The sequence below is a fragment of the Cnephaeus nilssonii genome, assembly GCF_951640355.1.
Source record: "Cnephaeus nilssonii genome assembly, chromosome: 13".
Taxonomy (NCBI): domain Eukaryota; kingdom Metazoa; phylum Chordata; class Mammalia; order Chiroptera; family Vespertilionidae; genus Cnephaeus; species Cnephaeus nilssonii.
The window spans coordinates 19,702,283-19,719,380 of NC_137084.1; the positions used below are offsets into that span (position 1 = coordinate 19,702,283).

A 17,098-nucleotide genomic window follows, 5' to 3' on the forward strand; every position below is an offset into this window, starting at 1 on the left:
ATCAAAAAGCTGTATTTTTAGAACTTGGAATGGAATTCAGGTTGAACTATTTTCTGTCTCCAAGACCTGTGCTAATTTTATTTGTGTCAGCCATTTCAGTTATGATTTGGAGGCTGGTTGAGGATTCACAAATAAACCATTGTGGTATTAAATTGTGTTAGAATAGTGTGACAGTTTTTCTCATTACATAGATTCTTACTACTGACTTACTCCCAACAACATATAGATGGACTTATGGAAAACTTTCTTATTAGTTAGTGTAAATAATACTAGATGTCATATAAGCAAATTCCAATATTTTAGTGCCAAGGTCACATAGGTTGTTTATTAGTTATTCTATGGATGTCTCAGGACTGAGGCTTTTTGTATTTAGAGGTTTTGCCATTGTTGTAGTCTGAATCCTCTCTGGCCAACTGATGACACAGAATAAGAGTGAGTTGAAGATCACTTGGAACATTTCATGAGAACACTGAAAGCACATGACTTATACACATTTAATTAACAAGAACACAATCACATGGTCTCAATGAACTTCACAAAGGGTGAGAAATTGAACCTAGCTATTTGTTTAGGTGTGAAAAGGAAATAGTTTGGAAAACAATTAACCTGTCTTTTCTATTGTACTACTTCGGTTGGCAAATATCTGTTTTACATTTCCTCCATACAGAGGTCATATTAGTCAACTCCACTAAGGAGACAACCCAAAATTCAATTAATCATCACAGAAGTTTCCCATCCAGGCTATTGAATAGGTTAAACCATCCCCTCTATCTAGTCAAGATATGGCTCTTTATGTCCAGCAACTCATGAACTAAAAAGAAAACTTAGTTCATTCTACATGCACACCCAGTAAATAAATAATGTTGGACGAGTGTAAAGATGAATAGAAAAAGTAAACCTCTCATTCATAACAGAACGTAATAAAATATACACTAGCCAGTTTAGAAATCTTGCTGAATTGACATTAGAAAGGCCCATAAACCTGACTATGGGAGATATTTCTCTGAGACCTACTTTTCTCTGGTACAACTCAATTTTCTACTGTTCTCCTTGGGCCTTTGTTCCAACTGCTTGAATGCTATTTTTTCTGATTTATTATTCTTCATTATCACTTTTAAAACATACCAAACACAAAACCATGCCCCACACAAAATTAACAAAGACTGTTTGTTCAGTAACTTGCAACAAAGGAAACCATCTTCAGTCCCTTTCATTTCAGTGGAGTTCAAGAGTATTAGAAAAGAGAGTAAGTTTATTGAGTAACATGAATAAATACCAAGTCATTGTATGATTGGCAAGAGTTTTATTAAGATAAGTTTTTTGAAAGTGGGAGAGATGTTCTAACTGGTCTCTGGTACCTTTGTCAATCATTGGTTGGCTGCAAGTGGGCAGGTAAATAGTGTGGAGAATTCCAAAAGAGGAAAAGCTATTCAGTATTGGGATGGAAAGTTTATTGAGACTATTAATTTCATGCCAGAAGTTGGGGTCATTATCAAGTGAATATTGGTGGTATTCTCCCCTTGAAGCATATTGAGTTTTTACAGCTTACTTCTATCCATATAGTTTGGAATTTCTGGAGTTCTTTCAATGCTCATTAAAATTATTTTTATATCAAGGCTCAAAGATTTATTTCTAATGAAAAGTCAGATTAAGCTAGTACTCAAAGGGACTTCATACTCAAGTTGAGGGAAATAGATGAACAAGTGAATAAATGAATTCAAGAGCTGAATGTTGATGATAACTATGAAGAATAGAGCAGGCTTAGGGAAAAATAGAATCCATGGGATGGGAGTGACTGTTTTATAAAATAGTTCATGACAGGTCTATACAATCTCCCTGAATAGGTAACATTTAATCAGCCATCTGAAGTGAGGGAATATTCTATGTAGAGGAAACACCAAATACAAAGAAGTTTAAATAAGGGCAAGGTTGGAGCTGCCCAATATCGTTAGAAACCAGGGTGAATGAAGTAGGATGAATGGTAGGAAAGTGATAAGCCATGATATAGTTTAACAATAGTAAGAAATGAAATTATTATTAATGCCAGTGCAATTTTTAAAAAAAGTAAAGAATTGGTGTTCAAAAGATTAAGGTAAAAATGATTTAACCATCTCTCCATTTTTTATTAAAAATTTTTTAATGTTGACATTCTTGCAGGTATACCTCTCCCTCCCCCCACCCCCATTTGCCTATCTTCGTCCACCCTTGTCTTTCTATCCTTTGGCCTTCACCATCTATTGTCCGTATCCATGGGGTATGCATATATGTTCTTTAGCTAATCCCTTCACCTTTATTGCTTTTATTCAAATATGGCTATTTACCTGTGAAAACTTTCACATGCATATGCTTTTTCTTCCCAAATCACTCAGTAATGACTGAAGCATTAGTTTATTAAATTGCTACAATTATTTAGCTCTGGATAAAATGTACCAATTAAAACATATACAATAAACTTCATTTAAAACTGTTATTATTTTTTTATGCATTTTAAATGATTGGGACTATTTCTTAACTAAAGAAATAAACAACATCAGGCAAACCTTTTGTTCTAATATCCCAAATGGTCATTAATATTTGAGTTATTGCATGGAGAAGATCTAAGAAGGATGAAATAACTTAGTAGATTCTATGCATTATTATGAAACAGACAATTTTGCCTTCTCAACAACCTTCTTAAATGCACTCTTGACCTCTTTGTTCCTCAGGCTGTAGACCAGAGGGTTCAGCATGGGGATGACCATAGAATAGAACACAGATGCGATTCTGCCTGTGCCCATGGAATGACTGGAACTTGGCTGTAAGTACATAAAGATGACAGTCCCATAAAATATGGAAACTGTAATAAGGTGAGAACCACAGGTAGACAAAGCCTTCTGATATCTCTGTCTTGAGTGCATCTTTGAAATGGTAATAAATATAAAGAGATAGGAAGTCAAGATAACAAAAAGTGCAAGAAAGACATTAAAACTTGAAATAAGAATAAGAATCTGTTCACCAATATGGTTACCAGAGCAAGTCAGGGTCATGACTGCTGGAACATCGCAAAAAAAGTGATGGATCATGGACAAACAAAAAGAGAGACAGAATGTGTCTCCAACATTAATAGAAGCATTCAGAAAGCCAAGGCTATAGCAGCCTATGGCCATAGAAGCACACACAACTGTTGTCATGGTACTGGTGTAGTGTAGGGATTTACACACTGCTGCATAGCGGTCATAGGCCATGGAGGCCAAGAGGTAATTTTCCACAGTGGCAAAGACTATAAAAAAGAACATCTGAGTAGCACAGGCATTGTAGGAGATGACTTTGTCTCCTGTTAGAAATCCAGCCATCACCTTTGGAGTTATTGTTGAGGAGTAACACAAATCCACCAGAGACAGGTTACTGAGGAAAAAGTACATAGGAGTGTGGAGACGAGAGTCCAGCAGGATCAACATGATTATCCCCAGGTTCCCAATCACAGTGTTGAGGTAGATGAGGGTGAACATTACAAAGAGGGGGACCTGCAGTTCTGGGGCATTGGTTAGTCCTACCAGGATGAATTCTCTCACCACTGTATTGTTCTCCATGGATGTGATTTGAGAGTTCATGAGGTGCTCTATAGCAAAGAGAAGAAGTAAAGGAACACATTGATCAGCAAAAAAAACAAAACAGAACAGTTGCATAGAAATGAAATGTAGAAGCATTATTTTATTAAATAAATAATTTGTTTTTCAATATTCTTAATTTCTAAAGCATGGGCATGACAACATAATTTAGCAATAGCTTATCTAAACAGTAGATAAGGGGAAGAAAGGTCTTTTCAGATCAATTTCCCAACATCTTGATTTTGTATATGAATAAAGTAAATTGTTCACGTTCACATGCCTGGAATGAACTTCTCTCATAAATCAGATTTTTTGAGTTTTCTAACAGCTTATACCTACACTGTAGTGCTCACATGCCAGGTGCATTATGTATATATTCATTTAATCCTCTCATTGATTAATCGGATTGATTAGTTATTTTTTCCATTTATATATTTAATAACTTGGCAAATAGAGATTGAGTAATTTATTCAAGATTATATAAGATTAATGGGCCAAGCCAAGCTTTAGACTCAATCAGAGTGGTTCCCAACTTAAATGCTATTAATGAAATTGAATTAAATGTAATTTCATTCAATTTATTTAGTTGTTTCTATTGTAACCAAGTTAATTCATAGAGTAGCATAGTAGAGTAATACACAAATAAATAGATGCAGTGGACTAATTTCAGCATTAGAGGCATGCACAACCAACAAAGCCAATTCCAAAGGGAAGGTATAGCATTGGGTGTAAAACCTTTGGCTCTGAGAAAAATATGTGTATGTATTCATATATCAGCCCAACCATTTATTACCTGAAAACGTTGGTCTTACGTTAAAAAATCTTTAACTTTCATGGTTTAAAGTATTTTTGTAAGTAAGCTTTTATTGAGTCAAAATACTAGCCAAAAAAAAAAAAGACCGGTCTTGGGGCATGGAGTCTAAGCCCTCAGTAGCACAGTGAGGTACAAAAGACAGTGTGTCCATTGTCCAAGAGTTTTGTATGTGTTTTTATACATCAAGTAGGGGAAAGGGGAGGAAAGAGAGAGTCTGACAGGATTTACATTAGCTATAGGCAAAGGGGTTGGAGAAGGTGAGGTGAGGCCAGCTCTGGGATAGGCACAGGTCTGCATAAAAAAAGGTCCACTCCCGAGGATTGGTTGTAGGCACCAGCCAGAAATCCCACGTGTAAATAATAAGCAGCGGCTCCTGGAGTTAGATGGTGCTTAACTAAAATAATCTTCAGAAATTCATCTGAAATTGCAACAGGCAGTGGAAGGAATGTGAGCAGTTGTTTGTCAGTGGGCCAGCAGCCATCAACAGACTAACAGTTATTAGTCTCACTCTCTGGACACTGTAATTTAATTTGGAACATCTCAGAATTTTCTTCTTGTCACTTAGTTTCACTCATTGTATCCACCAGCAAAATGAAGGTGGTGTTGAGACCTACTTCAAGGAATTATTATAAGAGTTGAAAGAAATGATGCGTGAAAACAGCACAATGTGGGTGTTAAGCACAATCCTGATGAGTACTGGCTATAATATTATTAGCATAGAACCATGGTCCCTATGCTGCTTTAGGTCCTTTAGGTGACAGATGCAGGTGGGTGGGTCTGAAGTGTGGTAGACCTAATCTTTGAATTACCTTTTTAATACCTCCCACTCAGATATTGTGTCCCCAACCCATGTATTTTTTTACTCTGTTGACATTTTGAATGATAGCATAGGGATCTTCAAGTCCTCTTTTTCTTTGTTTTTTAAATTCCCATTATTTTACATTTTATTGGGGTGACATTAATCTACATGAACATATAGGTTTCATGTGTGGATTACTAATTTACAAAATCTGTATATAGGACCATGTGCCCACCACCCAAAGTCAAATCTTCTCCTGTCACCTCATATTAGGACCCATTTCTTCCCCCACCCCTCTCTCTGGGAACCATCACACTGTTGTTTGTGTTCATGAGTTTCAGTTTTATATTCCACATATGAGTTAAATCATATAGTTCTTAGCTTTCTCTCTTTGACTTATTTCACTTCTCATAATGTTCTCAAGATCCTCTTTTTCTTAATATTTTTTTGAATCCACATTTAGATTGTATTGAAGGATTTCCCTTCTTACACTCATTCTTACTGTCATTCCTATCAACACTTAGCTGGACTGCATATATTGTACTAGGAGTGAAAATTCGTGGTCTGAGAGTTGATCCTAATCTGAAGATCTATTCATGAGAAGGCACAAATCTTTGTATTTTTAGTTGAAGCCTTTTGAAAGATATCCATTCTTGGTAATCACTCTTCTCTACCATCTTTCTCCTGGCCCCTAAACACATTATTTTTTATTCATATTTCTCAACACCTCACCCCCATAAAAATATACATTATTAAAATATCACAATATATCAATTGATATTAGTATATCTCCTGAGGTTAGTAATGATTTAAAATTACTGATTATGTGTAGTTTGTCTCATAAATGGAGAGAGAAATATATAGATACTCGATGATATTAATGATGATGATTGATAGATGATAAATAGCAGAGGAGGAAGGGAAGGAATTAGATTGTATACACACACACACACACACACACACACACACACACACACACACATACACACACAGTCTAACTTACAGTCAATGAAATGGATGATTCTAGAGGTTATCTACCTTTTAAAAATTCCTCACCTAGTATGAAGTAGTTAAGATGCAAACCCATGTCTAACTGGTCCCAATGCCTATGACTTAATTACTGCATTGTTAGATTTTCTAGATGAGGTTGTGGGGAAATGATTGTGAAAATAGAGTAAGGATCTTGGTAGCTTTATGATGGTTCTTCTAGAGTCTAAAGAAGTGTCATTTTACCCTGTTTGGTTAGCTGTCTCTTCAGTGATGAGTCAACACGTAGTAAACAGAAGCATCTACCAACTACTCAATCAGAGTATCACCTATTATAGATTTTTGTTATTCTCTTAAGGAAGGCAGCATGGGACTTCATTAATATTACTCTGCAAAGCATTTGAATCCTATACTAATGCCAATGTTTCAGAAAAAGTGTTCAAACAACCAGATATGAGCTCAAAGTAGATATAGCTTCCCTACTGCTTCTGTATCAATTACATTTTTCACTACAAGTGAATATTGAATATAGAAGCTTACCTTGCTCTTGAAAAGAAGGGAAAGCCAATCCTGAATTGTGAGTCTGAAATCAGAAATTCAGCCCCAAGAGAATGTGTAAATAATATAGGAGAAATTCTCTCCCCATACTAATCAAAAGCTTCCAAGGTCCCTCAAGCATGAAGAGATGGAGAACATTGTTAACGTGGAGCTAGGAAATCTGGGTTTAACTATTTCATCTGCTATGGATTTTTCTGCTTTCAGAAAATTATCTGTTGATATCAATTTCCTTATTTGTGATATAGAGATAAAGTGATCTCATCCACATACGGTACTTTACAGAATCATTTCTGTGAATAGCAAATGAGGATGGATATATAAAATACCTTAGTAAGGGCTTATTTTTTGAAATGTATCAATTTAATTTTTGTCTTAAGGTGTTTTCCCTGTCCATGGTTGCAGACTTAGTTTGGGGAGAAGCTGATGTATATTAAAAGTATTAGCATTCACTTCACTAAATGATGACCAAATGAGCTCTGCTCAGAGTCTGGTCCTTTTAAAATAATATTATGCAGAGTTATGATGAAATTTCACAGCCTAATGACCGAGAACAAGGAGAAAATTGCACTGGCATGAAACTCTCAGGGGAGCAAGGCTCTCATGAGGGTAATCATTTCTCAAGCGACCAACATAGGGAAGAAACAACTCAACTGTGTGTAGGAACATGATTTAGCATGTTGAGTAACACATACATTATATTTTTCAGTCTTTTCCTCTTCATTTAAATGATTAAGATGACTTTTATATAGTAAAAAATAGTTTTGTTTAATTAATTTGTATCTATTGTAATTAATTTCTTTTATTGATTTTAGAGAGGAAGGGAGAGGGAGAGAGAGATGGAAACATCAATGATGAGAAAGAATCATTGATTGGCTGCCCCCTGCTTGTCCCCCACCTCGGGCATATGCCTTGACTGGGAGTCGAACTGAGACCTCCTGGTTCATAGACTGATGCTCAACCACTGAGCTACACAGGCTGGGCTCTATTAAATTTTTTATTCGTTTAAAATATTATATATGTCTCCTTTTTCTTTTTTTAATTTAATAAATCTTTATTGTTCAGATGATTACAATTGTTTCTCCTTTTTTCCCCCATAGCTCCCCTCCACCCGGTTCCCACACCACTCTCTGCCCTTACAACCCCCCACCCCCGCCCACTGTCCTCATCCATAGGTGTACGATTTTTGTCCAGTCTCTTCCCACACCTCCCACACCCCTTTCCCCCTGAGTATTGTCAGTCCACTCCCTTTCTATGCCCCTGATTCTATTATATTCACCAGTTTATTCTGTTCATCAGATTTTTTTTATTCACTTGATTTTTAGATTCACTTGTTGATAGGTATGTATTTGTTGTTCATAATTTTTATCTTTACCTTTTTCTTCTTCCTCTTCTTAAAGAATACCTTTCAGCATTTCATATAATATTGGTTTGGTGTTGATGAACTCCTTTAGCTTTTTCTTATCTGTGAAGCTCTTTATCTGACCTTCAATTCTGAATGATAGCTTTGCTGGGTAGAGTAATCTTGGTTGTAGGTTCTTGCTATTCATCACTTTGAATATTTCTTGCCACTCCCTTTTGGCCTGCATAGTTTCTGTTGAGAAATCAGCTGACAGTCATATGGGTGCTCCCTTGTAGGTAACTAACTGTTTTTCTCTTGCTGCTTTTAATATTCTCTCTTTGTCTTTTGCTCTTGGCATTTTAATTATGATGTGTCTTGGTGTGGTCCTCTTTGGATTCCTTTTGTTTGGGGTTCTGTGCGCTTCCTGGACTTGTAAGTCTATTTCTTTTACCAGGTGGGGGAAGTTTTCAGTCATTATTTCTTCAAATTGCTCTCTCTCTTCTTCTGGCACCCCATAATTCGGATGTTGGTACACTTGAAGTTGTCCCAGAGGCTCCTTACACTATCTTCATATTTTTTGGATTCTTTTTGCTTTTCCAGTTGAGTGTTTTTTGCTTCTTTGTATTTCAAATCTTTGACTTGATTCTTGCGATCCTCTAGTCTGCTGTTAGATCTCTGTATAATATTTTTTATTTCAGTCAGTGTATGCTTAATTTCTAGTTGGTCCTTTTTCATATACTCAAGGGTCTTGGTAAATTTATCGGCCTTTTCTAGGAAATTCTTGAAAAACCTTAGAACCGTGGTTTTGAACTCTATATCCAGTCGTTTGCTTTCCTCCATTTCTTTCATTTGTGACCTGTTTCTTTGTCTCCGCATTTTGGCTGCTTCCCTGAGTTGATAGAGTGGCTTTGTGTGCTAGGTGTCCTATAGGGCCCAGTGGCTCAACCTCCCCAGTTACCCGAGGTGGACACTCTTGGTGCACCCCTTTGTGGGCTCTGTGCACAGTCTTGTTGTAGTTAAGCCTTGATTGTTGTTGGTATCACTGGGAGGAATTGACCTCCAGGCCAATTGGCTGTGAGGATCAGCTGTGTCTACGCTGGGAGAACTTCTGTGCTGGAGACACCCTTATGAGACAGGACTTGAAAAAGCCTCTGTGCTCAGCTTGGATGGGGTGGAGTCTCAGGGCAGAGCAGACAACATTGGTTTCCTGTCAGCCCTGCCCTAATAGGCCTCTGTGTCTCAGTTTCCCATGGTAATAGCTGCAAGCACCTCTGAGAGAAAGTCTGCTGCCAGAGAATCCAGTTTCTCCCTGAATGAGTCTGGGCCCCAGAGTCTCGCCCAGCACTGGAGTTCAGAGCCGTCAGGAGCTTTTTTCTCCCTCCTGCTTGAGAGAGCCAGCTGTGCACTCAGTTGCCAGTCCTCTCCATGCGCACGCGCCTCAGTACCTCTGCCTCCTGCAGCTCCTCTGAGTCTCAGTATGCTTTTCTCTTTCTTTCTAGTTGTAGAAATTCCACTCAGCCAGTCTTCATGTGGTTCTGGATGATGTCCGTTTTGTCTTTTAGTTGTAGTTTTGAAATTGTTGTGCAAGGTAGCAGTTTAGGTGTTTACCTATGCCGCCATCTTGGTTTCTCCCCCATATGTCTCCTTTTTCTCCCATTGACCCCTCCCCAGCCACTCCCACACCCCAGGACAAGCCCCCAACACCCTGGTGTCTGTGTCCATGATTATGCTAACGTGCACACATATAAGTCCTTTGGTTGATCTCTTATCCCCCCCTCACTCTCCCCTGTCCTCCTTCTGAGGTTTGACAGTCCATTTGGTGTTTCTCTGTCTCTGGATCTATTTTTGTTCATCAGTTTATGTTGTTCATTATATTCCACAAATGAGTGTGATCATGTGATATTTATCTTTCTCCAACTGGCTTATTTCACTTAGCATAATGCTCTCCAGGTCCATCCATGCTGTTGAAAATGGTAAACGTTCCTTCTTTTTTTATAGCAGCATAGTATTCCATTGTGTAGATGTACCACAGGTTTTTAATCCACTCATCTGCTGATGGACACTTAGGCTGTTTACAAATCTTAGCTATTGTAAATTGTGCTGCTGTGAACATAGGGGTGCATTGGTGTTTCTGATTTCTTGGGATATAGTCCTAGAAGTGGGATTACTGGGTCAAATGGGAGTTCCATTTTTAACTTTTTAACTTTTTGAGGATACCCCAATGTTTTCCACAGTGGCTACACCAGTCTGCATTCCCACCAGCAATGCAAGAGGGTTCCTTTTTTTGTTTGTTTGTTTTATTTTGTTAATCCCCACCAGAGGACATTTCTTCCATTGATTTTTAGCGAGAGTGGAAGGGAGAGGGAGAAACAGAGAGCAACATCGATGTGAGAGAGACACATCAATTGGTTGTCTCCCACACACACTCAAACTGAGGCCGGGGACTGAGCCTGAAACCAAGGTATGTGCTCTTGACTAGAATAGAACCCATGAACCTTCAGTTCATGGACTGATGCTCTAAGCACTGAGCCAAACCAGTTAGGGCAATATTCAATATATATTTCTAAAAATTAATTTCATTTTTTATCTGACACATTTTTATTATGTTTTTCTTCTTCTCATTGTTTTAGATGTTATAACTAAATGTTTGGCTACTAGAAATTTTAAGAAATAGTATGGTGATGGCCAGAGGTAGGGGTGGGGTAGGGGCTCAGTTGGAGGTGGGTAAAGGGGGAGGATGGGAGACATCTGTAACAATGTCAACAACAACAACAAAAAACCTTTAATATAGAACTTAAACAAAAAATCATATATAATAAAGAGGTAATATGCAAATTGACCCTCATGCCCTTGTATCATCACAAGTTGGCCACCCCCACGTTGTCACAAGATGGCCAATACAAGATGGCTGCCCCCACGTCATGACAAGATGGCCACCACAAGGTGGCCACACCCCATGTCGTCACAAGATAGCTACCCCCATGTCATTATAAGATGGCCAACCCCATGTCATCACAAGATGGCCACTCCCACATTGTCACAAGATGGCCAGCATGGGAGGGCAATTGGGGGTGACCAGGCCAGCAGGGGAGGGTAATTGGAGGTGATCAGGGTGGCAGGGGAGCAGTTAGGTGTCAATCAGGCTGGCAGGAGAGTGGTTAGGGGGTGATCAGGCTGGCAGGCAGAAGCGATGGGGCAATCAGGCAGGCAGGCAAGGCAAGTGGTTGGGAGCCAGCAGTCCTGGATTGGAGAGGGTGTAGGTTGGGCTGACAGACACCCCCCACCCAGTGCACAAATTTCATGCACCAGGCCTCTAGTTGATAAATAACATCCATGATTTTTTCTTCCTGTGTTTACAAAGAACTGACAAATATGACACATGTCAGAGAAATAGAGATTAAATTCTGCCTTGATTCTGATGAGTCTATTTAAAAGTTTGGTTCAGATTTGTAGGCAGATGGTTTTCTTTTCTCTTCCAAATTACCATCTTGTAGCTAATGCTGATGGTGCTCTACCCACATCCCCTTGGTGCTCATCTTACATAATAAAAAGGTAATATTTAAATTACCATCACTCCGCTACGCCCATGATTGGGCCAGCGGGAGACACAGGGGGCGGGACTCGGGGTGGCTGGGGTGGTGATTGGGCCGGCAGGACGCTGAGCTCGCGTTGCCAGTGGCGACGCGAGCTCAGCGTCTGCGCCATGGCTGTGCTGTGGCACAGACGGGCCTCTGGGGCAGCTAGCCGAGCCTGCGTTTTAGAGGTTTGGAGGCGGCGGGCGGTGGGCGGGCGGCGCGGCTCCCCGGGGAGGAGTCTGGCAGCAGTTGGGCCGCAGGAGCAAGTGGCAGCGGCCCCAGCCTTCCTGGGCGGGAGGCAAAGGCAAGACCCTGGCCTGGGCTCCGGCCGCAGGAGGACCACGCCCCCGCCCCGCCTCGCCCTAGGGGCCCAGGGACTTTGGAGCTGCCGACCAGCGGACAGACAGCTTACACGTGCATGATTAAATCATGCACTGGGCTTCTAGTTGTTCCTATAAAGGCAAATCCTTATTATGGAAAAATAAAAGAATCTGCAACTCTTAGGTTAAAGACTCATTTTACTGTAAGACTATACTTAGCCCTTGTGTGGGCCATTTAATTTAACTAGAGGCAGCTATCCTTAAGTGTAAAAAAAAAAAAAAAGAACAAAAATACCCAGTTTTCTCATCTTTCATGTGGTACAATTCTGATTGAGCCTCAGATGTATAGCCAAGTATAACTGATCAGCAACTTAGAGGGATGTGGCCTTAAGAAGAGTACTGCTGCTCCTTGAATCTGTTTCATGATATGTAAAATCTCAGTTCATATAATTCTAATATACTCACTTCACAAAGCTATAAAGATTAATTTTAAACACAATAAAAACATTCTAATATGTGCCAAATATAAGGAAATTATTCAGCAGTGGTTCCCCTCCTTTTCTTCTCTTTATCCTCTAGCTGTCTCTACATATATGCTGAACTTTAGAACAATTTATCACTTTATAATTAAAAAGGTATATCTGTTCACAACTGAAAATGTTTGCCTACCTCTAACTCTTAAGGCATAGCCTGAATCACTTTAATATAATTCACTCACATAAACTAAGTGTATTTAATTCCACTTATGTACCAGGCAATATATGTTACCATCATCAAAAAGTAAATAACATGAGTCCTTAATTATTATGTGGTTAGAGAGAGCAAGATCTACAAATAATTATTTAAATAGTGATAAGTGTTATAATCAAATATTGATAAAGTGTTATTAAATGATCTTGAGGTTTTTCAGAAGAGACCAAAACATCCTAGAGAGCATGACATTTCTCCCACCTTTGAATTTCCATATTGGGTCCAAACAAATAATCATCTGCATCTGATTACACTTTTTTTTTTAAAATAGTTCATTTTTATATTCTTCTGATACATAAGAAGTAGTTAATGATTTATCCAAAATCTCTTTTTTATATCCCTAGATATAAAGAAACACAAATGTGTGTTTTTGATGAAGGAATTCAGAGGTATCAGGGTAGGGTTAGTACTGCACTACAAAACAAAAGATCAAATCCAGTCTTAGTTTTATTAAAAACTAGCTGTGAATAGACCTGCCATGTCCCAATATTTTTTTTACTTCTTTTTGTTTGTTTGTTTATTTTGTTCATTAGATTCCACATATAAGTAAAATAATATGGTATGTTTCTTTCTCTGACTAGCTTATTTCACTTAGCACAATACTTTCCATGTTGGAAAAGGTAAAATTTCCTTCTTTTTTACAGCCTTGATTTTCTTAATTCATAAGAAAAAAATAACAACACCCTCTCCATCTACTTCATATATTGATATCCTATCCTGATATGAATATCATGAATATGAATATGAATATCAAGCTTCTTTGAAAAGTAAAAAAGATACTAATATTTTAAAATCAAGCAATCTGAGCCTTTCTGATATCTACCTCATCTTTTCTTGGTTATTGCTCCAGAATTCTATCTAGTTACTTCTTATAATTTTTGTCTCTCTATTAATATTCTCTATTTTTTGATAGCTAATTTATCTGATTTCCTTTAGTTTTTATGTCCAACATTTTGTTTATTGCTTTGACCATATTTAAGATATTTGTCTTAAAAGTCATAAAAAATATAGAATACTTATGAATGAAGTTTTAAAAAAATAAGTGTAAATATATACCATATTCATGGATTGGGAGACAAAGTTGACTGCTTTGCAGACTCCATGTGATAACAATTGAAACCCAAGTAAGGCTTTTTTAGGAATAAGTATTGACATGCTGATTATAAATTTATAAGTAATGCCAAAACTAGTAAGTAAGCAAAGATAATTATAAAAAAAGAAGAACAAAGTATGGGCATTAAAGTTATTTTATTTCATGACTTACTATAACATAGAGTAATGAAGACAGGATAGCACTGGGAACATATAGACCCATAAATAAATGGAACAGCTTTTAGCATACAGAAATGACTTATAGATATATAATCAAATAATTTTTGTGAAAGATGTAATGGCAAGTGAGTGGAGAAAACATATATTTTTCCAACAAATTTTGCTGCAACAATTGTCAGTTCATATACAAAAGAAAGAACTAAATGTTAAATGTAAAGTGAAATCATATGTTACCCCATAAATCTCTACACAAATGTTTTTAAAAAGTTTTATTGAGATTAAGAATTGCCAAACTGGAAGGAACTGATGCACTTCCAAAAGTGAATGGTTAAACAAGCTGTAGAACATCATTAAACTGGAACCCTGTTTGTGATAAAATAGAATAAATAATGATTTATGAATGAACCTAAAGTGGATTTTAAAATAAAAGAAACAAGACCTAAAGGGTCCTTATTGTTGATTGCATTTATGTAACAGGGATGGGAAAAAAACTCAATGATTTCCAAAGGTTTGGGGAGTAGGGAGTGGTTGTCTATATTTGCCATGGTGCTGGGCTGGTGAACACATGACAAAGCATTTGTTAAAACCAATAGAACTATGCACAGCAAAGCATGGTGTTTAATATTTACAAATTAAAAAGAATCAGCATTGGAGAATTACAGGAGTGAGCACAGACTGTTAAAAAAATCTAATTGTATTACAAAGGTATGAGTTAACCTCACTGAAGGAATATAGGAAAAAAAATTAGCTGATCTAAATAATGTTGGAAAACAATATATTTAACAAGGCTAAAAATAAAATAAACCATAAAGAATATTGTACTTTAGTAACTAAAGTTGATTCTCATGGGGGTATAGATTAACAATTATGGAACTGATTTACTTGTGAGTCACACCAATACGTTAATGAATGGGACTTGTTGAGAACCAAGTTTCTCACTGTCAGAGAAGGAAGTTACAGACAAAGCTAGATCCAGAGACATAGAAACATTTAACAGACTGTCAAACCTCAGAGGGAAGACAGGAGGGTGGAAAGGGGAAGAGATCAACCAATGAACTCATGCGTATATACATAACCCAGGGACACAGACAGTGGGTGGTGAAGGCAGTGGGGGGCGGGAGGTGGGAGAGGGCAATGGGGGAAAAATAGGGACATATGTAGTAGTTTCAACAATAAAGATTTATTAGAAAGGAAGGAAGGAGACAAGGAAGGAAGGAAGGAAGGAAAGGAAGAAAGGAAGGAAGGAAGGAAGGAAGGAAGGAAGGAAGGAAGGAAGGAAGGAAGGAAGGAAAGGAAGAAAGGAAGGAAGGAAGGAAGGAAGGAAGGAAGGAAGGAAGGAAGGAAGGAAGGAAGAAGGAAAGAAAGAAAGAGAGAGAGAGAGAGAGAGAGAGGAAGAAAGAAAGGAAGAAAAAAAGAAAGAAAAGTTGGAATGAGATAGATTAGAGCAGCAATTTTCAACCTTTTTCATTTCATGGCACACATAAGCTAATTACTAAAATTCTGTGACACACCAAAAAAATATATGTTTTGCCAATCTGACAAAAAAATAGGTATAATTTTGATTGTTCACACGGATAGCTATTGTTGTGTTGACTGTTGTCTTTTTTTTTTTTTTTTTTTTTTTTTTTTTTTACAATCTAAGGGAAAGAAAGAGGTTAGTGCCCCTGACTAAATAGTCAGGTATTGCATGTTTTAAAAATTCTTACAGCGTGTCAGTTGAAAATTGCTGGATTAGAGTCAGGGACATCAGTATACACTTATGTTTAACTTACTATAGGTATGGTGGATAGATGGAGAATAACCATAAATTACGAATTTATACAGACTATATAGACAGATACCTCCTACTTCCGTGGGTTAGAACGTCTAGAAATAAAACTTCAGTATCAATGAGCATAATCAGGATTCAAACCTGGGCTTTTAAATGCCATTCTTTAAAAAAGAAAGGAGGTTCTTTGTAGAAATAGTATATTTTATGTTAGGGGTAGAAAAAATACAAGATAAGCCTAGAGAATTTTGTAGTAACAGAAAGTAAGGGAGTGCTCACACAAACAAAAGGGTGAAGCTTTGTCAAAGGGACTTAGGAACAATCTGAAAGAGCTATGAATGGTGAATGTGGAACAATTTGAGCAAAAACTAAATAACCTAGAATTGGTTATTTTCCATAATATAAAATGAATGAGAACACACTAATATAAATAAACTAGAGGCCTAGTGCACAAAATTCGTGCACTGGAGGGGGGTCCCTCAGCCCAGCCCGCGCCCTCTCACAGTCTGGGAGCCCTCGCTCCTTACCGCCCGCCTGCTTGCTGCTCCTTACTGCTTGGCTCACCGCTCCTTAGCACTGCACGGAGGTGGGAGAGGCTCCCGCCACTGCCGCTGCACTCGCCAGACATGAGCCCGGCTTCTGGCTGAGTGGCGCTACCCTGTGGGAGTGCACTGACCACCAGGGGGCAGCTCCATTGAGCATCTGCCCCCTAGTGGTCAGTGCGCATCATAGTGACCGGTTGTTCTGGTTGTTCTGCCAATGGTTGTTTATGCTTTTATTATATAGACTAGTAGCCCATTTGCAGGAAGAATCCTGCAAGCGGCGGTTGCAGCTGCGTGCGCTGCCGCTGCTGCCGCCTTTGCGCCTGCCGCGCCTGCACCCGCTCACCACTGCCGCCTGCCCCGCTCCGCCCCGCTCCGCCCTGCCCGGGCTTTCCCTCTGGCAGCCACCTTGCTTTCCGCTTTTCCTCCCTCTTCCTTCTAAGTTGTCTTCAGTCTTCACTCCTCCCTCCCTCAGCGTATGCAAATTAACTGCCATCTTTGTTGGGTAATTTGCATACTCACCCTGATTGGCTGGTGGGCGTGGCTTGGGCATAGCAAAGATGTGGTCAATTTGCATATTACTATTTTATTAGGTAGGATGACTGAGTAAATAAGTAATTGAGGAAAAAAGAGACAAATCTTGCTGATATGATGTGAAGAGAAAAAACACTTCATATGAGTCTCTAAAAACTATAACTAACCCCAGTCTCAGCATGAGCAAATGTCAGAAAATCACAACTGTAGGACATTCTGTGAAATACCTGACTAGTATTCTCAACACTGTCAA

The 17,098-nt window shown here is 38.4% G+C and overlaps 2 protein-coding genes across 2 annotated transcripts in view; both read right to left on the reverse strand.

The window, feature by feature from the left end:
• LOC307109367 (olfactory receptor 5T3-like) overlaps positions 1-17,098 on the reverse strand; it is a gene marked incomplete at its 3' end in the record, with an annotated part of 33,101 nt that overhangs the window by 5,040 nt on the left and 10,963 nt on the right. The window lies entirely within an intron of this gene.
• LOC307110058 (olfactory receptor 5B3-like) lies at positions 2,637-3,569 on the reverse strand (the record flags this gene model as incomplete). Its single annotated transcript, XM_079789101.1, has 1 exon — positions 2,637-3,569. The coding sequence occupies one exon, from the start codon at positions 3,567-3,569 to the stop codon at positions 2,637-2,639; it is 933 nt and encodes a 310-aa protein (XP_079645227.1).